The sequence below is a fragment of the Vulpes lagopus genome, chromosome 19, assembly GCF_018345385.1.
Source record: "Vulpes lagopus strain Blue_001 chromosome 19, ASM1834538v1, whole genome shotgun sequence".
Classification (NCBI taxonomy): domain Eukaryota; kingdom Metazoa; phylum Chordata; class Mammalia; order Carnivora; family Canidae; genus Vulpes; species Vulpes lagopus.
In genome coordinates, this window is record NC_054842.1 from 8,812,500 (window position 1) to 8,835,043 (window position 22,544).

At 37.6% G+C, this 22,544-nt stretch overlaps 1 protein-coding gene across 3 annotated transcripts in view; it reads right to left on the reverse strand.

Annotated features, from left to right (window-relative positions):
* The window catches only part of SCN10A (sodium voltage-gated channel alpha subunit 10), an 89,961-nt gene extending 67,995 nt beyond the window's left edge, over nucleotides 1–21,966 (reverse strand). For all 3 annotated transcript variants that reach the window (XM_041734229.1, XM_041734228.1, XM_041734227.1), the window contains exons 1-4: nucleotides 21,697–21,966; nucleotides 20,340–20,467; nucleotides 17,244–17,324; nucleotides 487–615 (exon numbers count right to left, since the gene is read on the reverse strand). In XM_041734229.1, the coding sequence (XP_041590163.1) occupies nucleotides 487–615; nucleotides 17,244–17,324; nucleotides 20,340–20,467; nucleotides 21,697–21,966 (608 nt within the window). The remainder of the gene's footprint in view (nucleotides 1–486; nucleotides 616–17,243; nucleotides 17,325–20,339; nucleotides 20,468–21,696) is intronic.
* Nucleotides 21,967–22,544: the final 578 nt, after the last annotated feature.

Below are 22,544 nucleotides of genomic sequence, written 5' to 3' on the forward strand. Positions count from 1 at the left end.
GGGTAACAAGAGCCTAAGGAGGACCCGGAACAGACACAAAAATCTAATGGCACTTCCCCCTATAACTGACACACTGATTTAATTATTGCAATAGCTTTTAAAATAGCCCCTTTGAGGAGATGCATTATGATCATGAGGGCTCTGTGTACTGCATGTATGGATGGGTATTCAAGCATGTGAGCTTGGCCAATCAGTCTCCTTAGACACTGGTTCCTCAGGCAAAGAGCTTCAGGTCAGGTAGGTGTAAGGCTGAGCCTTGTCCGCTCACTTTGACAGGACATTTATTAACTCAGAGTTGAGATCTCTAACTTCTACCTGAAGGTATGGGACTAATCCTAAAAAGTGACTCTCAAAATAACATTTAAAAGCAAGGAAACCCCAGGTCAGTTTCATGTAAGGAAGCTGGATAGAGATGAGGAAATATCCCCAAAGTGTGAGCCACCCAGAAGCCCACAGACATATACATCAACATGGAGAAATACTCACGCCAGGGTAATGACACTAAAATCCAGCCAGTTCCAAGGATCTCGCAGGTAAGCAAACTCATTTAGACAAAATCCTCTTGCGAGTATCTTTATCAAGGCTTCAAAGGTGTAAATGACAGTAAAGACATACCTGGGAGGAAGGTAGAAAGGAGTATTAACTGTGCTATTGAGAGAGCTCAGAGGGGAACTCCTGGGATGGCTCTAAAGGAAAATGTGCAAAGATTATCAGCAAGGTGCAGAAAGGGAAGAAGTTAAGGTAAGGAGGCAAGATGTAGACTGGAGAACTCAGAGGAGTCACACACAGAGGATGGGATGGGGATGGATGTGTGCAGTTGAGAAGGTTGGACAGGATCTCCAGCTCAGAAGGTGGGCAGAGGGCAATGGCAGGTGCAGAACCACCAGAAGGTTCAGGACAAGGTTGCCCTGTTCTGAGGTGCCCAGAGGGAATCTGAAGGCTCTTTTCCCAACTTGTTGTTGGCTAACATGTGGAAGATGGATGAAGCACTGCTCTGTCTCATGTGTCCAAACTTCTTCACCTCCAACTGTCTTTTCTTCCACCATGCTTGGTCTGCAGGTGTTTCTGGACTCAGAAATCCCAGACTAAGAGCCATATAAGGCAGGAAATAGCTAGGTGTCATGGAAAAAAAAAAACATCTAAATCCACAAATATGTTCTCTTGGAGGATGGGTCTTGTCAGGGGAAGTCATCTCAAATAGTCCTTTTAGTCTGCTGGGCACATTGTGGGTTTGGAGGTGAAGAGATGGATCTAGAGCTGAGGTTGGGAGTAAGGCAGTGTTTCTCAAGTGTTCAGAATCCTTCAGTCACCTATGGCAGGAGTTTTCAAACTCTAGCAAGCATCTGAGCCACCTGGAGGGCTTGTTCAAACATAGATTTCTAGGTTCTACCCCTAGGGTTTCTTATTTAGTAAGTCAAGCGTAGGACCTAAGAATGTGCATTTTTGATACATTCCTAGCTGATGCTAATGCTGCTAGCCAGAGGGAACTACTCTTCCAGAACCAAAGGGATTCAGATGCACACATAATTTTGGGTACAGTTAATTTTTTAAATTATAAAATCATCAACATAAACACTGGTATTAAAAATGGAAAGACTTGATTACATATGGCAGATTGAACATATGTATTTACCTCTACCCTTTCTGAAATACTTCTTAAATGTTAGTAGGAGGATTTTTTTTTTAAAGCGTAAACCCACTAGGACAAAGATAATGGAGAACACAACAACAGCATTTTGGAAACTAAGGAACAGATGGATGAGTAGTAACTGACAGAGCAGATTCAAGAAAGCTAAAACCTGAGCTGGGAAGTGGGGAGTTCCCAGAAGCAAGCCAATCCACATTGCAGTACTGCTTAGGACTTAGAGATGCTAAATACCTCTGAAAGTGGGGTTTGGGGGGAGGTTGTCAGGTAGAGCTGGATACTGCTTAAAAGTCTTTACAAGAATTAGCTATTCAGTGAGGAACCCATTCAGTGAAGAACTGCCTCCTCTGCTCTGGAAATAGATTGGATGTTCATTCTTTCAAGAGTTAAACAAGAGGGAGAGAGAGTTGTGTGCTGAAACAGGAGTATAAAGGAGACTTTATACACTGAAAGGCAGGCAACCCTCCTACCCACCTACTCCCTTCTGCTTTTCAGTTAGTTTCTAGAAGCCTGGCAGTCAGGTTAATAGCCCAAGAAGATGCTGTGTTTTGAATGTGAACAGCTAGCCAATGAGCATCAGGAATTGGAAGGATGCTTCGAACACCAAAGACTAAAACAACCAAACAGGAAAGAAAGAAAAGCAAGAAACAATGCAGGGAGAAGAAAAGTTACAAAAAAGTTATCATGAATATTTTTAGAGAGTTAAGAGATGAGAAGATACAGGATACATAGAACAAGAACAGAAGGCTGTAAAGACTATTCAAAGAACAAAACAGAAACTTTTGAAAATAAAATGTGGTAGCAAAAGTAAAACATTAATAGAAGAGCTGGAAATAAGGATGAAGAGATCCCACAGGAAGTGGGACAAAAAGAAATGGTGAGAGGTGCTTATAAGCATGAAATTTAGAGAGTCAGACCAGTAGGTACAATGTCTGACCAATAGAAATCTAGAAATAGACAAAGAAAGAGACTAGAGAAAATTTTCAAAGAAATAATTCAAGAAAATTTCTGCAACATGAACAATCTAAGTGTTTGGTTAAAATTACCCAGAAGTGTTCAGGAAAATGAATGAATGTTAAGGCATAACATCACCAAATTTCAGAATGTTGTGCACAGATAGAAGACCCTAACTTTTTTTGAGAGAGTGAAAATCACAGGTTATATCCAGAGGATTAAGAATCAAAATATAATCAGATTTCTCAATGGCAATCCTTGGAGAGTATCAGACAATGGAACAAATGCCTTCAAAATTTTGAGGAAAATAATTTTTAATATGGAATTTATTCCCCCAGCTAAACTCTTATGATAAGGATAAAATAAGGACAATTACAGATATGCAAAGTCTTTGGGTTAGGTAATCAGACGAAAATGTACTTTAGACCTGCCCTTCTAAGAAAGTTACCATAGGATGCTATAACCAAATAAGAAAGTAACCAATAAAGAGGAAGATCTGAGGATACAGGGGAGAGACAAGCAAAATCCAAAAGAAAACAGAGAAGGGAAAATCTCCAGAAAAGGGCTGTGCACCATGCCTTGAGAACACCTAGGCCAGATTGAGTCAGGAGATGGAGGACTCCAGGAGTGATTTCCCCAAGAAAAATGGAAACTGGTAGATAGCCTGATATGTTTGACTAATTTGAAACAATAATTAAACCTCTGGAGAAGTGTTTTGGAACAAATTAGGATAAAGAAATAGAAAACAGAGCAAATGAAGCAGTGAAATCTTTTTTTTTAAGATTTTATTTATTAAAAAAAATATTTTATTTATTCATGAGAGACACAGACAGAGGGAGAAGCAGGCTCCTGGTGGGGAGCCTGATGGAGGACTTGATCCCAGGACTCCAGATCATGACTGGAGCCAAAGGCAAATGCTTAACCACTGAGCCACCCAGGTGTCCCTGAAACCTTTATTAACTCCAGAGAAAGCAAGAAGGAGCATGTAATCAAGGACACCACATGGCACAGCTGTCATGTCATTTGCTAGCAGTACTATTACATAATCCCCTCTGTAGTCAGATGATGCACATATCGTCTGATTACCTAACCCAAAATGATAATATAACTACAACATGAAGATAAATTTGAGAGGAATTTTGTGTGGGTATGTGCACCTAATTCTTTTTTTTTCCATAATAGAAAGCCGATAGATAATATCTAAAATAGAAGAATGAAAAATAGAGTATAAGAATCTTATCAGAGAGACGGAAGTATCAGAATAAAGAAGTAAAAAAGCTGAGAGCACTTGCTTCTGGAAATACAGGATTAGGGGCGAGGAGATGAGAAGCATGAAACTGTTGTTTTTATTAGAATTTTTGTAGAACTGTGCAACCTTTTAAACCTTAAACCTGTATATCTTACATAAAAGTAAAAATCACATTAAAAAGAGAATAGCAGTAATGCCTTTTCATATCTGTGTGAGAGAAATAGTGTTTGAAATTATTCACGAAGAAATCTATATCTGGCTGGCTGGCTGCTTGAGCTGTCAGCTTCCATATCTTGTTGGTCACCCCCCCCCCCCAACTCTTTATGTTTTCTAAATTAGAAAATCTTAACTCAGAATTATAGGTTGTTGGGAAGCTTTGACGGATATTTCTGGCTTTTCAGATCAAATGCAGATCCAGAAATTATGGAGAGAGTTCTTAAGACTATTTTGAGTGTTTCACTGGAGCTGAGGCTCAGCACCACCCGAAGCTGGAGGGTTAGAGGTCTCAGCTCAGGATACAGTAGCTGATGAAGTCACATCCTTTTTCTGATGGCATTTGGCACACAAGGTATTTCTTCATGTTCTGTTGCAGTGTTCGGATGCGATTTTTAATATGCAAAAGACACTCCTGATGGAGGAAGAAAATCACTGGGTATTGAGAAAAGTCAAACTCTCAGCCATGGAGCCATTTGCCCCACTGTTCAGTTTTAAGAAATCCATGTTTAATCATCAAAAAAAATCCTAATGTTTAGGCCCCAATGCCAAAGATCCATACTGTTCAAAACCTTGAGTGTATTATGGAGACACACAGCATGTGTATTCACAGAAATGGTAATTTTAAAAGATTTTATTCCTTACTTTAAAACACTATAAGCCTTTCCTGTTTGCCAGTCAGAGTCATTCAGTGGGGGGAAGCAGCATCTTATACTCACTTTCATATCAACCCTGTAGGCTGAGAAGACTCATACTAAGTGGCCACGGTCAGTTTGTATTCACAGTTTCCACTGTGTTCCTCAAAGGCGATTCAGAGTCTGAAGGCATGCTATGGACCCTCATTGTTTTCCACAAATAACGGATATAGTGCATTTGGAAGCAACATCTTTCATTTGTATAGTGATGCCTTTCCTTGCTGCCCACGTGGCTGAAGCTTCTTCAATACCAGTTCAATGTATCTTTTTTCCCCCAATTGTAGTGACATATATATAAAATTTACTGCCATCGTCATTTTAAGTAAGCAATTCAGAGGCATTAAGCACATTCACAATATTATGTAATCACTACCACTATCCATCTCCAGAACTTCTTTATTATCCCAAACAGAAACTCTGTACTCATCAAAGTACTCCCCATTCCACCCTTCCCTACTCACTGGCAGCTTCATTTCTACTTTCCTTCTCCATAAATTTGCCTATTCTAGGTATCTCATGTAAGTGGAATCAGACAAGTCATATAATTTTTCCTTTTGCATCTGGCTAATTTTACTCATTATAATATTTTAAGGTCCTATCCATGTTGTAGCATGTGTCAGAATCTCATTCATTTTTAATGCCAAAAATATTCCATTGTCTATATAATGGATATATCACATTTTGTTATCCATTCAGCTATTGATGGACATTTGGGTTGTTTCTACCTTTTGGGTCTCATGAATCATTACTCTGGTGCTATGAGAAGCATAACATTCTGCTGCTATGTGAATCATTATTCTGCTGCTGTGATAATTGATGCATTTTTAAGTTTCTAAGCTAATCTTTAATTAATTAAACCAGAAATCTCTCTTTTTCTAAATTAGCTACATGATAAATAAGACAGAAAGTCATTGAGCACTTCTTTCTCACATATATGGTGAATGCATACTGAAAACTGATATATCCATAGCTTTATTTTTTATTTTTTTTTATCCATAGCTTTATTAAACTGTAAAGTAAAATGTCTGCTTGTTCACATACTTAATACTCATTACTTTTTAAATGCCAGGCGTATTATAAGAAATCCAGTGGTTCCAATAAAGCAATTTCACCAATTGTTTCCTGATTTCTTTCCAACTACAATATTTGTCATCAGTTTGGAAGGTGGTTTCATGTCTTACCAGCTAGGGTATAGTTGTACTTGTTTGAGGAGGAATGAGGACACTATAGTTTTTGTACCTTTTCGACCGTTAACATCAAGTTTTGACAGTTTGTACTAGAAAGCATAATTTTGTATTTGTACTAGAAAGAGTCAACTAGTTTAAAAGTGAAGTTGGTAACCTTTATTGGAAAATAATATGTAAGTTTTGGTAGCTGTGTAATATTATTTCATGAAAATGTTATTAGCAGATAATAAAATGGGTATTAGGTCAAAAGTTTTATGGACTCAATACAATAACATTCAACGATCCATTTTCATTGTCATGCTGCCTATTTTCTTGTTTATTTTTTATCTACTTTTGTGAGATTATACACATCCATTGTCCACTTGTCTCATGACCTTACAGATTCAAGCTTTATATTTATGACAGAGTCCATTCATTATTTATATGTGTAATCTTATTTCATATTGTGAAGTTTACTTTTCTATTTTCATCACCATTGTTGTATTTCTGCAAACCATTTTTGAAATGATTCATTTTTTTTACCTGTGATATTATGCAATGCAATGTTAACAGTGACAAATGCAAGTTTAACAAAATAAACAGGAACTGTCAGGTGACAATAAAACACATTAGTTAGGATAGACTATGCATGATTAACTGTTAGCCAATATGAACTATCAGTCCTTGAAACATATACACTGCTTTTAAGAACATAAAAAGTCAGAAATTCTATGAAAATTATGATCAATCTTAAATTTCAGATTTTTTAATTATCTGTGCATAACATGGTTGTATTGCTTTTCCTTATGTATTTGTCAAATGATTTAGAGGCTACTGAGAGACTAGTGACTAATAGAGATCTTTGGATAACTTACTGAGAAACATTGTAGGGCAGAGAGATACCTGAATTACTGTGCAAAACAGAGTGGGAAGAATTTGGAGTTCCTGAGGACCATACAGAAAGAAGACAGTAAGGCAGAGATGTGGAAAAGCAACCCAAAGGGACAATTTATGAGGGAAGATTATAAATCAGCCTCATTTACCAAGACAGACCAAATGAAATACTGACAAGTTGAATCTAGCAATGAGCAGCTGGAACTAAAACTAGATTGGAAAATTTATTAATGTGACCTACTATATATTAACAGATGAAAGACCTAATGATATTCTTAATGAAATAGAAATATTGATAAAAAAAACTGATACCAATTCATAATGACACTCTTAACAAACCAGATGTGGAAAGAAATTTCGATGACTTGATAAAGATTGATTATGAGAATCCTATAGTCATCATAATAATAGTGAAAATTAGAAGTATACTCTTTAAAATCAAGAGCAAAAGAAATACGCTCATTATTGTAGCTTCAATTCAGCATCATGCTAAAGGTCTGGCCAGCTCAATTAGACAGGTAAACAAGTGATATAAGACTCATAAAGAGACAAGTTCACCATTATTTGCAGATGATATAACTGTTTAAATAGAAAACTCTCTTGTAGCAAGAGAATCTGTAAAAAATGTTGAAATTGTTCAGGAGTTCAGCAAGGTTGCTGGGTACAAAACCAGTATGTAGACATTAATAACACTAATATATTTTAGCAATAAAAATAAATATTCAAAAGGATGACCAAAATGATAATGTGCCTAGAAATAAGAAACATAAGAACTTTACATAAGACATAATGTTATGGAAGAGTATAAAAAAGGCCTTATAAGTTGGAAAATATCCCAAGCTGATATGAGTGAAAGCTTGATATCATAAGTGGTGATTCTTCCAGTGGTAATAAATAAATTAAATTAATTTACAATCAAAGTTTCAACAGATTTGTAAGAAAAAAGCTTGAAAATATGACCTTTAAATTGATATAGGAAAGTAAAGAGAAGGAAGAAGTAATAATTTTCAAGAAGGTGAATAAGGAGTGGTGTTCTAATAAACAAGTCAAATTTTATTACTAAGCATTAGACCAGTGTGATATTGACTGGCAGAGTAACAAATCGATGACCAGGAGAAACAGACCCAAGTATGCATGAGAACCTAGTGTGTGACAGAGGTAGTAAAATGAATCACTTGGAAAATGATGATCCATTAAAAATGGCATTGGGATAATCCATACAGAAAAATATCAGCCATGTGCATACACTCTAAAGTCTAGGGGGATGAAATATCTAAATGTAGAAAGAAATGTTAAGACTTTTAAGAAGAAAATGCAGAATACCTTTATGGAATATTATAGAGCAGTAAAAAATGAATGGAATAAGTCTATATGAATCCGCTTAGATCAATCTCAAAAACACAATATTGATTTTTAAAAAGCAAGAGCTAAAGTGTGCATATGATGTCATTCATATGCGTTTGAAAAGACACAAAACCGTCCTTTATGCCTGCAGCGCCAGGTACCCATTCCTCTGTTTGTCACAGGTTCTGTTTCATTTCATGTGTTCTTTTCCAGATGGGAAAACATTTCTCTTTCTGCTGCACTTTTCCCTGCAACTAAATTGCTATATTTTGTAAAATGTTTCTCCAGATCATCAGTATGGTTAGTGATGGGTGTCTTAGAGCCATCAAAGGGCCCCTTCAGTGATTCTCTGTGAGCTCAGGGCATGGGGATGGTGGGACATCCCTCTGCACTTTTCACCTCCAGCTGGGGCCCCATCTGATATATTCTCCTCTTTGGCAGCAGTGAATCCCTAGTTTATTTCTGAGCACAAGAAGGTATTTAAAAATGAATATGTATATGAAATCTTCCCATAAGCAGACAGATAGGCAGGCAGAGAGGCAGGCGCCTATCTTTACCAGTAGGTAGCAGTGCAAAGCTAATGTTTCTGAGAGCCCTAACAGCTGGGAGGGGAGATAAGGGATGGAAACTGCTTGTGTCCAAAACACTGTATCAAGAACACGGTGATAGGACTGCTTCTGATTCCTTGATGGCTACGATCTCATTTCTAACTCAAGAATATACAGCATGATCTTTGCAGCCCCAGACTATCCCAGGGATATTTACCCTTTTCCTTTGGGTTCCCAGCATAGTAAACAACCAATGGCTGTGATCAGTTTGCATTTCAAAAATAAAATCTGGAATCTGATCATTTTCATGGAGCCAAAGATGCAGAACATCGTCACATATTATTTCTAGAAATGAGACCACATAGGTAGACTGTTTTATCCTTTATATCTTTTTCAAAGTGTGTTTATGAAAGAAGTTTTGTCAACAATTCAGTTCATACAAAATCTGATAAAGAATGAATTTAATAATAGTGGGAATGGAAATTGGCACAGCTTTGGAAAACAACTTGGTAATATCTCAAAAATTAAAACCATATGTTCCTTGACCCAGTAATTCCACTTCTGAGAATTCACCCCTCACAGGTACTCATGTTATGTGTACAAAGATATGTATGTGAGGAAGGATACTCACCGAAGAATCGTGATGGCAAAATATCAGGATTTTGCCATCATGATTGGCCCTAATCAATATGTTGATATATCATCAATATGTTGATTAGGGCCAACATGAATGCCTGTCAATAGGATAATAGTTAAATAAATTTTGCTTCATCCATATCATCAAAATCTATTCAATTTCTACAGAACATGGCCTGCTAGGATTTTCACTAGGATTTCATTGCATCTATAGATTAATTTGGGCAGCACTGACATTTTAACAGCTAGTGAGTTGTCTAATTCCTAAACATAAGTCATTGCTAAGTTTATTTGATACTTTAAAATTTCTCTCAGTAGTGGTTTGTCATCTTTCAGCATAAAGGTCTTGCACATATATTTTTAACAGCATTTGGATTCATTATTTCTGTTTTTAAATATTTTTAAAAGATTTTATTTATTTCTTTGACAGAGAAAGAGAGCGAGCAAGAGCAAGCACAAGCAGGTGAAGTGGCAGGCAGAGGCAGAGGGAGAAGCAGGTTCCTCACTGAGCAGGGAGCCCATTGTGGGGCTCCATCCCAGGACCCTGGAATCATGAGCTGAGCCAAAAGCAGATGCTTAACTGATTGAGCAACCCAGACACCCCTCTATTTATTTTTTCAAAAGATTTTATTTATTTATTTAAGAGAGAAACAGAGAGAGCACAAATGGGGTGAGGGGCAGAGGAAGAGAAAGAATCCCAAGTGGACTCTGCACTGACAACAGAGGCCAAAGTAGGGCTTGATTTCAGGATCCTGAGTTCATGACATGAGCTGAAATCAAGAATCGATGCTAACTAACTGAGCAAAAAACTAACTGTTTTTCTATTTCTTAATTTGTTAAGTTTTTCTTTGAAATTATTAAATCTTCTTCCTGTTTTCTTTTCATTTGTTGTTCTTTTTCTAGTTTTACATTAGGTACTTAAATAATTCTTTTCATTTTGTACTGAAATAAATATTTTCTGCTTCAGTCCTATGGATTATCCCCTGAACATATCTTTAACTGTACTGTATAGGTTCTGATTAAAGTGTTTTTTAAATTTTTTCTTCCCTAGAAATTCTATCATTTTGGTTTGTAGCATTTTTTTTTTTAAATTTAAGACTTGAAAGGTTTTTAACATTATCAAATGGAAACGCCCTTTTTTTTCTAATTTTTTTTTTATCGCTGTGTGATCAGAGAATATTTCCCCTTTTTTTTTGTTTTACTTTTTGGAGCTTATTGAGATTTTATTGTAATTTAATATTTGGTCTATTTGTATGGTGGTATATTCTCTATTTTTTAGGGAATATGGCTTAATATAGATTAATCAGATATGCCTTATTAATTATTTATTAAGTCATCTATATCTTTACATACTTTTTTATACACTTGATCTCTCATGGGCTGAAAGAAATTAATTACACTTTCCAATACCTGTAATGTTTTTGTCTATTTACCCGCATTCTCTTCTGATTTTTGATTTATGAACATTGTTGCCATATTACTTACTGCAAAGATATATGTTACTGTTTTGGATTATTTAGGATTACAAAGTGTCGTTTTTATCCTGCTTAATGACTTTGGGTCTAAGTGCCACCGCCTTTGATAGTCACATCTGACTTCCTGCTCTTTTCCTGTGTGCCTTGGCTTCTTTGTCCCTTCTTTAATTTTGAACTTTCCATAAGACCTGGGGCAGTATGTTTTTGTTCAACATAAAGTGGGATAATGCTTTGTTATTTTTTTCAAAGATTTTATTTATTTATTCGTGAGAGACACAGAGAGAGAGGCAGAGACATAGGAAGAGGGAGAAGCAGGCTCCATGCAGGAAGCCCGATGTGGGACTCGATCCCAGGACTCTGGGATTATGCTCTGACCCAAAGGCAGACGCTCAACCACTGAGCCAGTCAAGTGTCCCAATAATGCTTTGTTATATATGAATATGTGTGAATTTTTTTAAACAGATGAGTCTAATTCATATTTATTGATATGACAGCTGATCTTTATTTATATAACTTTAAGTTATATATTTAATAGTTTTTAAAAGTATTTCATGTCTGATAAGTTTCATTTGCTTTTTTGTGTGCATGATTCTAAATACAGTTTTTACTTTAGTTCTAGAAGTTGACTTTATAAGTATAAATTCATGATTATAACTAAAACCATGTAATGTATTGCCCGTAGTATGATATCTCTTTACATTCCATTCAGCAATTCTTTTTCTTTTTCCCTCTCTTTTATGCATCACCTGATTGTACTTAATCATATCCTTTTCATGCTTATCTTTGTACCATTAAATATAATTATTTTCCATTCCTTGATTTATCTTTGAAGAATACTCTAACTCCTTGCTATTATAGAAGCAGCAGTAAGTGAGCATACTCTACTCCCACGTTCTTTCCTCTTATTGCTATTTGTATCATGTCCACATTTTCAGGGCCTCTGAGGTTTTAGGGGGTAAATGCCTTGATCGTCATTTTTATCCTTCTCTGCAGGCACCTCCTTTAACAAGCCCCGATGTGCTGAATCATTTGCCAGGCCTCCGCCTTCTTTTGGCCTTCCGAGATTGTTATGACATCTTTGTCCTCTGTGCTTTTCTTTCTCCTTCTCTTTGTTCTTGTATATTTATACCGTTCTTTTCCCATGCTGTCATTTTATTGGCGTTCTGAGAGGGTTGGGGTAAAACATATGCATGCTATCTTCCATATTTAACCAGAATCCCCAAATAACTCTTACTTTTGAGAGAAAATGCTTTGCATTAAAAGTTCAAAATAAGGATAGAGATTTTACATGCTATATGATCTCAGCCTATATATAGTTAAGAAAACCACAGGCCCAAAATGGTGCCACTTAGACCCAGCTCCCAAATGGGGGGACTTAAAACCCAATCTTTTGGCAGTTTCAACCTCCCCTGGAAATGTGACCTTGACTGGTCAGTCAGGGAATTTTTCTTTCCATGGTGGCAAAAAGAATCTGTCCTCACTTGAGTCCTCTTCATCCTCCAAAGAAAGATGAGGTAATCTGCATGAGACCTTGCTTTTTCCCCTAGCAAACTGCTTCGTCTGGAAGAATCCTTTCCCTTTGCTAATAACTTTCTTGCCCCCACTCTCCTACCTATAAAAACCTTCCACTTTGTACAACTCCTCTCAATGCCTCTCAATGCCTCTACTTGCTAGATGGGCTGCTGCCCAGTGAATCATTTGATAAAGGCAATTAGATCTTCAAATGTGTGCGTGTGTGTGTGTGTGTGTGTGTGTGTAGAGAGAGAGAGAGAGAGAGACTAAGAGAGAGGGGGAAGGACAATAAGCTAAAATACCAAGAGTGATTTCTCTTAGTTACTCTGTTCTTCTGATTTATGTTTTTCAGTGGTCTGCATTTCATGCAATGGCAATTTTTAAAAAATTATTTTATTCTTAAGCTATTTATTATAATATGTAATGTGCATAATAAAAATGCACGTGAAACATAAATTCACTGTAAAACCAACACTTGTATATTAGCTTGGGCTACTGTCACAACATACCATAGACTGAGTGGTTAAGGCACAGAAATTGACTTCTCACAGTTCCAGAGGCTGGAAATTGGAGACGAGGCTGCCTCCTGGCCAGGTGAGAACCCTCTTCTTGGCTTGCTAAGGATTTATTTCTTATTGTGTCCTCACACGGCAGAGAGAGAGTTCTGGACTCTGTTCCTCTTCTTAGGAGAACACCAGTTCTACTGGATCATGAATCTGCCCTTCTGACCTCATGTAAGTGTCCTCCTTAAAGGCTCATTCTTCAGTAATAGTATGTGGGTTAGGGCTTCCACATATGGATTTCGGGGGGACATAATCCAGTCCATAGTGGCCCTGTGACAACTACTTGTGTCACTAAATAGAATGTTATAAGCACCCCACACACCCCTTCCCAATTATGTCCTCTTTCCTCTGCCCTAAAAGTTTTATTTATATTTTTTACCTCCTGAGTAAGCATCTCTAAACAAAATAGTTAGGTTCTGTTTGTTTTTGAATTTTGTGTAAATGGAATTATACTTATGCAATCTTTTGTGTCTGGCTTTTTTCATCCGTATTTTGTGGAACTAGAGTTTATTCATTTTCATTGCTGTACATTATCCCATTTTAAGGTAAGAGAGATGTGTAATGTATTCGCGATTTTTGGACATTTGGATCGTTTCCAGTTAGGGGATTTTATGGGCAGTGTTCATAAACTTTTTCATAGGTATTTCCTGGTGCCCATACATATATCTGCTGAACATAAGTACCTAAGAGTATAATTAGGAATCACAGTATAGGTATGTCTTCACCGTTATTTGATGATATACACTGATTTCCAAAGAGACTGTACAAATTTACATTTCCACTGGCAGTATATGAGTTTCTGTTACTCCATATCTTTCTTAATACTGGTATTGTCACAATTTAAAAGTTTCCCCATCTGATGAGTATATGATAATCTCTCAGTGTAATTTTAATTCACATTTCCTTGGTTAAGAAAAAGAGTAAGACTATTTTTATGTTTATTGACCATTTGGGTTTCTGCTTTTGTGAAATATCTACAATTTTTTTGCTCATCTCAAAACTGGTTGCTCTGATGTGTTTCTAATTGATTTGTAGGGGCTTATTCTTCCAGATATAAACACTTTTTAGGTACATGTGTGGAAAATATCTTCTACTCAGTAGACTTGCTTTTTCACTGTTACAAAGTTGTCTTCTGACAGCAGAAATACTTAATTTTAGTATGCTAAAATGTATCAGTTTTTTCCTCTATGGTGACCTAAACTGAGGTTATGAAGTCATTCTACCCCTCCCCCAAAATCTTTATGTTTTGGTCTTTCATAAAGAAATTTAGATATTAATCCACCCAGAATTGATTCTTGTATTTGGTATAAATTTGGATGCTCAAAGTAATTTTTCTTTTTTTAAATTTAAATTCAATTTAGTTAACATATAGTGTATTATTAGGTTCTGGGGTAGAATTTAGTGATTCATCAGACATTTCTCCAAAAAAGACATACAAATGTCTAACAGACACATGAAGAAATGCTCAACATCACTCATCATCAGGGAAATACAGATCAAAACCACAATGAGATACCACCTCACACCAGTCAGAATGGCTAATATAGACAACTCAGGAAACAACAGATGTTGGTGAGGATGCAGAGAAAGGGAAATTCTCTTACACTGTTGGTGGGAAAGCAAATTGGTGCAGGTACTGTGGAAAACAGTATGGAGGTTTCTCAAAAAATTAAAAATAGAAATATCCTATGACCCAGCAATTACACTACTAGGCATTTATCCAAAGGATACAAAAGTAGTGATTAAAAGGGCACCTGCACCCCAATGTTTGTAGCAGCAATATCCACAATAGCCAAAATATAGAAAGAGCCCAGATGTCCACCAACAGATGAATGGATAAAGAAGATGTGGTATATATTTACACTGGAATATTACTCAGCCATAAAAAAATGCAATCTTGCCAAAGATGTGGGTGGAACTAGAGTGTATTATGCTAAGTGAAATAACTCAGTCGGAGAAAGTCAAGCACCACATGATTTCACTCATGTGTGGAATTTAAGAAACAAAACAGATAAGCATAGAGGAAGGGAAAGAAAAATAAAATAAGATAAAAACAGAGAGGGGTGCAAACTATAAGAGACTCAACTATAGGAAATAAACTGAGGGTTGCTAGAGGGGAGGTGGTGGGGGATGGGGTAACTGGGTGATGGGCATTAAGGAGGGCACATGATGTAATGAGCAAAGCCATTTTTCTACTGAGATTCTTAGTTCTTTAGCATGATTTATTGAGAACTGCCCTTTCCTCAGTGTTCCATGGTGCCACCTTCAGCACAAATTCAATGTTTGTTTATGCATTGGCCTGTTGATGAACCAACTATTCTGTCCCACTAGTCTGACTAATCTTACCCCACTGACACACAGTTTCAATTATTAGAGCTTTACAGCCCATCCTAACATCCAGTAGGGCCAGTTCTCTTCTTCCACCTTGTTTTTCTTCCTCAACGGTGTCTAGGCTATAATTTGTTATTTGCATTCTTATATAAATTTTAGAGTCAGGTTGTTGAGTAATACAAAAACAAAAACAAAAACAAAACCCAAGCCTACTGGGATTTTGATTGGGCTCACATAAAATTAGTCACCTTGAGGAGTCTTACAATATTGTGACTTTGATTCCAGGAATATAATACATCTCTCCATTTATTGGGTTTTCTGTAATATTACTCAATATTTTTCATAATTTTCTTTGTAGAGATCTTACTCATATTTTGATAGTCTTATTTCTAGATACTTGATATTTTAAAATGCCAGTGTAACTGGTATTTTAAAAAACCATGTCATTTTCTGTTTGTTGCTAGTATATAGATATGCAATTAATTTATGTATGTTAACTTATACCCAGCTACCTTGCCATACTGTCTTGTTAACTTTAATAGTTTAGATTATATTGGCTGTTGCATCACACAGTTATATTATCTGTAAATCATGGTATCTTTGCTACTTTTCTTGTTCCTAACTTTTCTTTCTTTTTCTTGCCTTACTATGCTGGCTGGGCTCTCCTTTACAAAGTTAAGTGGAACTGATGAAACAGACATATTTCTTTCTTTTTGTTTCTGGTCTCAAAGGGAAAGCTGGCCATGTTTCACAATTAAGCATGATGTTTGCTACATCCTTCAAAGTAACCACCCTTTGTCAGAGCATAGCATTTCCCTTCTTTCTATTCCTTTTTTTCTTGGTGTTTCTAATTACAAATAGATTTCAAACTTTATTGAATGATTTTTCAGCATCACTTAAGGTGATCACATGATTATTCTTCTTTAATCTATTAACAGAAATACAATATACAGTGGATCCTTGAACCAACTCAGGTGTTAAAGGCATTGACCCCCCATAGAGTAAAAATCCACATGTTAAGTTTTGACTCTCCCAAAACTTAACTAGTAATAGCCTACTGTTGACAGGCCTTTCTGATAACATCAATAATCAATTAGCACATATTTTGTATGTTATATGTATTATATACTGTCTTCTTACAAGTAAACTAGGCAAAAGAAAATGTTATTAAGAAAATCCTAAGAGAAAATACATTTAAAATACTGTAGTGTATTTATTTTTTAAAAATCCATGTAAAATTGGACCCACATAGTTCACATATAGTGGACTTACGCTGTTCAAGGATCAACTGTATTTTCTATTGTGGCATGTATTAGTGTTATAATCAGCAAAACATTTTAATTTAAAAAGTAGAAAAAGATAAAGTTCTACAGAGTTCCTATTATTGTACCAAAGGCATGTCAGTCTTTCACTGAGCTGGGGGCATCTCTCTCGAATGTGTTAGTGCATGTGTTTTTGGAAAGTCTCCATGTTCTAAAACTACAGAGGTTCCATCTGCTAACCCAGGAAAATAAAATACTCTCAGGAATGTTAAGGTCACTTTGAAGTATATGCGCCATGATAACATAAACAGCTTTATTCATGGATAATTTTCTGAATATGTTCCAGAACCATTTGTTTTTACTTCTATCTCAGTTTTGCTCCTAGCTCTCAAAGCAGGCTGTCCCTAAACTTGGTTGGTTCAGTGTTGTGCGCCTAGCAGGTCAATGTGGGGGGTCAGTGGGGGAAGCTTATCTGGCCACACCCATCACAGACTGATGAAATTGGACCCTCTGGGACTGAGACCCAGGCACTAATATTTTTAAAATCTCCCCCAAGGGATTCCAAGGTTGAGAACCAGTAATCCATAGTTCTCCAAAGTTGAAAATCACAGAGAAGGAAATATATAACCATTGCAAAGTGTGCAATACTCAAATAAGACCAGCAGGAAAAGCAAAGGAAAAAAGTTACCAAATGAAGGAAAAGAAGAGGACAGAAAGAGGAAGCACAGGAATAACAGTGACAGCAAATCTACTTACTCGATTCTGTCTGGAAGCTCGGTTTGGGTCATGCCCACACAATTGACCAAAATAGTGACTGTAATAAATAAACTGAACCACCTGAGAGGACTGTGTTAAGGAAAAGCTGAGAGTTGCTATGTTTCTCAGATGTCACCTATGATCACCTTGACGCTAAACCATTAAATTCATAGATTTTAGCTAGGATCAGCTTTTTAGTCTTGTCACATAACAGCTGCTAACATTTAAGGAGTGCCTATATCGATCAATTCACTTCATCCACACCATTTCTAATACGACTGGACCTGCAGGTAAATACTATTCTATACTTTGCAGCTAAGAAAATGGGCTGAAAAAGCTTGGAAATAAGTTTCCCAAGGTCATACAAGCTAGTCAGCTATGGTACTGAGATGTGACCTCAGATTAACAGAATCCTCAGCAAGATGGAAGGAAACAAGAATCCCCTCTCCAAAATGTCCTTCTGCCCTGACATCTTCACTTCACTATACAATGTAGCCTGAAATTTCATCCAGCAAATGTCTCTTTTTTCCTAAAAGACAAAGAGACTATTTCTAGGAAGTTATAGATAGAGGGCCACCAGCTTTCATGGGAATTAGTTTGGGTTGGATTGTTTTCCCAGTTTAGCTGAGATCAGACACACTGAGGAAATGGGCCTCTGGCTAAGAATGGTGGGGGCAGGCAGACGGAAGTAAAATGCTGACTCAAAGAGAAAATTCCAGGTAGAATTAGAATTAGGCTGGGGTAGAGAACTCTGTCTAACCAGAGAGAAGAATTTTCAAGGTTAAGCCAAGGGATTACCATAAGGGAAAGGAGACACTAAAGGTGACTGGAAAGGGGTGAACTGATGGGAAGAAATGTCGGAGGAGAAAACCCAAAGGTAAATTTCTCCCCTGGAGATTTTTCTCAGGACTAGCTTGGATTCCTAACAATTACATCCTAAAGAAAAACAAAGCCTGAAGATAAACTTGACCTACAGAGAGAGAGTGAGCCACTCATCTTTTATAATTTCAGTTTGAGCAGAAGTATTTAAATCTATTTTAGTTTTCTGTAAATGTCTTTAATGTGCCCTGTTTTACAGTTACTTAGGAACACATCTATTTTGAAAAGGGAAATTCTGCTAATTAAACCACATTTTCCTGTTGACTTCCAATTAAATTAAGAAATGTGTTCACATGGGGGGAGGGTGATGTCAACCCAAGGATTAAATTAAAATCATATCTCCAACTCCACAAACCTTTAAAAGTAATGTATTATATACAATATTACTTGTAAAAACATTCATAGCAAATTTGATTAGAATTATAATTTTCGTGAAATATTGATCATAGGACATTGAGAATTCCATACCTTAAAGAAAATCTTTTGGGAGTGGAGCTACCAAGTTCATAAGATTGAAATATATAAATGTAGGCTTTTGGGAGGAGACATAGAACAGCTTTTCTGTCCAGCTATGACTCCATCCAGCAATTATGATTCATCATATCTCAAGATGAAAAGAATATTCACTGGTCACTTAGTTCTTTGAAGGGATTTTATTTCTAATTAGCTGTTTCTTACAGCTAATTTAAGATGTAACTCAACCAGGATGCATGGAGAGGAGTTTGTATATTTGCTGTTTTTCTTTATTTGTAATTTTAAGTAATTGGATATATATTTTTTTAAAAACCACCCAACTAGAGATGAAATACTGAGAGAATAAATTACCTCAGTTCATTTCCATTAACTGTCTACTTCCTTATTGCTGATACTGTTCTAAGCAGGGTGCAGGCTGGACCTCTTAACAGGCTCTGTACCCTTGGACAATTTATTTAGTGCCGTTGAGTAAGAGTTTCATTATTTGTAAAATGGGGATGCAAATCCCCTCTTCAAAGGTTTCTGTACCTATGACAGTGATGACACTTAGGAGGTATTTAGCAAATGGTAGTTTACTATTATCATTAAATATCCTTCTATTTGATCAGAAAACCCAAGACTGAATTAAGAAAATATAACTCCCACTGCTTGGCCATAAAGACAAAACATGTAAAAGGAAAATGTAATGCAACTACATGGAGCAGCACAGTTTCATTTTGAGATGGCTCTGTGCCAGCTACCAACTCACTGAGTGCTGTCCAGCAATCCAGCAAGCTGCCCCAGAGTTTGGAGGAGAGAGCTCCTTTTACTGGAGCCTCCCAAGAAGAGGCTGGCTACCATCTGTCAGGCAGCTGAGGCAAGGCTGTTCTTGCAAATCAACCTCCTGGAAGCCAGGGCTGAATTTGTCATTAGGAACTTCCAATTTGGACAGCCACCAGGGAAGATCCTTGGAAACCAAGCCAAAGTCTCTTTTTTGTCCTAGTTTGGCTTGCCTTGGAAAATAAAACAAAATAAAACAAAAACTGAAGGCAGATTCTGAAGCTACCTAAAGCAGTTAAAATTATACAGCTATTTGACTGATTTGTCTCTAATCATTGCTATATTCTTCAGTGGTATTAACTTCAAATTATTAACATTTTTTGGACTACTGACTTTTTTAACCTGCTAGTAGTTTGGGGGTCACTTGGGATATTGGCAGCATCCATGACCAATGTGGTGCCACTGAAACAATCTAGACTCGGCCCATTGTGGTTTGTCCTCTTTGTCCTTTGGCAGGTGCTGCTCTTTTTCCCAAAAAAAAAAAAAAAAAAAACCTAGTTCTCAGCATGGCTAGGGCACAGAGTAACAATCCATGCCTATTTCATGTGCCCAAAGAAGCCCCAGGGCTCTTTTGGTTATTATGCTGTGAGCTGAACAGGCCTCATGGTAAGAATGTGTCTGGGTGCATCAGCAAAGCTCATTCACAAGGAGGACATTTTTTAGGTTGTGCATGCACATGTGTGTCCAGACTAGTTGAGGTGAACCCAAACCCACCCGTGGTTTGCATGAGGACCTCCTCCATCTTGGGACTGCTTTCAGGTGTTGGACACATTAAAGCCACAAACATTTTTCTTTCAATTTAATGATTTTATTGTTCCAAAATTCAATTAGAGGAAACTTCTATTGCTAACCTCTGAAGAAGGTACTGGATACAGTAGGCCAAGCCTGATTTTAAAAGAAATCATATGGAAGAAGCAACAGTGCAAAGGATATGAGTGGACAGACACTTTGATGGCTGTTCTTCTGATCAGGTTGAAAGGACTGAATAACCACAGGGCCCGAGTAGCACTAAACCGGGAAATGGTCCTCCCTTTGTCCAGCACCATAAATGTCTACAGTAAAACAAAGCAGAAGATGGACCTGCAGTGAGAAGCATGCATTATCACACAATCATGTTTTGTGCATGAATGGTATCATTTCAGGCTTACGAGCAAGAAGGGCTCTGGGAACCATGTATCCATCAATGGAGAGCCAACTGGAGGGGCCAAGTTAGTGGAGATCAGGGTATCTTCACCCTCCTAGCAAGACCCCAGGCCCTGTCAGTGACTGCATTAAGATGAGTCCATTGAGAGTGCCCAGTGACCAGGCAGCTGACCTAGGGCTGACGATGCATCAGGCCCAGGGCCAGGATTCTGGCAGCAGAAGGAGGTGGTTCTGGCTGCATTAAATTCCTCTTCTGATTAGTGGATTATCTCTAGTTATGGGATTTTGCCTATTTTGCCCTGCTCTCCACCTTCTGAGTCTCCCCTCTAGTGATTCCTTCTGAGCATCCAGGAAGATGAGGGCTCTTGGCCCATGAGAAGAGGGAGAAAGACATCCCAGTATCTTTTAATTTTCTCTACCAATAATATTTGGGATGGCTGATTCCTGTCCCTCCCAACTCCCAAACATGCATACATCATTTTGTGGGGGTGGGGTGCTGTGTAGAACATCTAAGACACAATACAAACAGGGGAATTTCACAAAACAACTCTCACTTGAACTAGTGGTTCTCAAACATTTTGATTTCAGGACCCTTTTATACTCTCAAAAATTATTGAGGACCCAAAAGAGTTTTTTTACTGTCTTATAGTTTTTTGCTTGTACTGTGTGTATGAGAGAGAGAAACTGTGTGCGTGACCTGAGGAAACCACTAAAAGGGCTTTAGGAACCCCAGGGGTTCTGAGATCATACTTTGAGGACCACTCATTAAATCATCCGGATTTCTGTTCCCCTTCCCTACCCTACACCCCACCCCCAGACTAAGAATCTCTGTTCCCCATTTGCAAAGACAGCCAAAATCTCTGGAGATCTTAGGTCAGTGGTCATCAAAGAAAACAGCCAACTTCCTCTAAAAATTTTATAGCAGTTGTTGCTTTTGAAGATTTGAGTTTGATTAGTCTCTACCATAAATATTATAAAATGCAAAGATAGTGTCAAAGAGGTGAGTTGGATATATTTGTCATTAACTGAGTCTAGCTCACAGCTACATCACCTAGGTGCAGAAGAACTCCCTAGGCTGAATAGAGCAGAGGTTCCTCTCCCAGAGCTGAGAACAACCTTCCCATTCAATTACCCTTACCCGGTGTGTGCTGTAGAAGGGGTCCAAATCCTCCAGGGGCTCTCCAACCAGCTCTGCTGGGAGCTCACCGTAGAACTTGGGCAGCTGGTTGCAAGCCTTCAAGTCTAGCTGAGGCCGAGGCTTCTCTTCTTGGTCCTTCTGCTCCCTGTGCTTACCTTTTGCTTTCTTTGCTGCCTGCTTGGCAGCAATTCTCTTTTCAATCTCCACCAGGGACTCTGGAGTGAATCGACGAAAGTTGGTAGTTTCCAGGGACCCAAAGGGAAATTCCATCTTCTCATTCTTCTTCAGGAAGAATTTATACTCTTATGAGAGTGGATATCACCATAGAAAGCTAACAGCCTGCCCACTGACCCTCTCCCTCCAGTTCTTTCCTTAACTCACACTGCCTTGCTAGAATAGCCCCCCAACCCTTAACTCACATGCATTCCTTAACTTACACTGAGCTCTCCCCAGAGTCTCACTGCCCTGTGGCACTCTCGGAGGAGGCTATTTATTCCACCTCCTCCAGGCATCTCAGGGTAGAGCTATGCCCTCCATGACCCTCTAATGCATTGCTCCTTCATCTATTTATACCACCACCACCACTATCACCACCAGATTTAGCCATACTGCCCTCTCTTCTCTTTTCTATGACCACTGAGCAACAGGCACTCAAAGACTGGTTCATGTGGTGTATCAAAAAAACAGTGCTAGTAAAATTTCCCCATTGAAAAGCATTTGTTAAAAAGTATGGAAGGCATTTACATGTTTTATTGTTCCTTTATTGTGCAGTGGTATGCTTTTAAGAAGTGACAGCCATTCCTGGACATGCCAGCAAGAGAGAGGAGAAAGCTCAGCACCATGAGCAC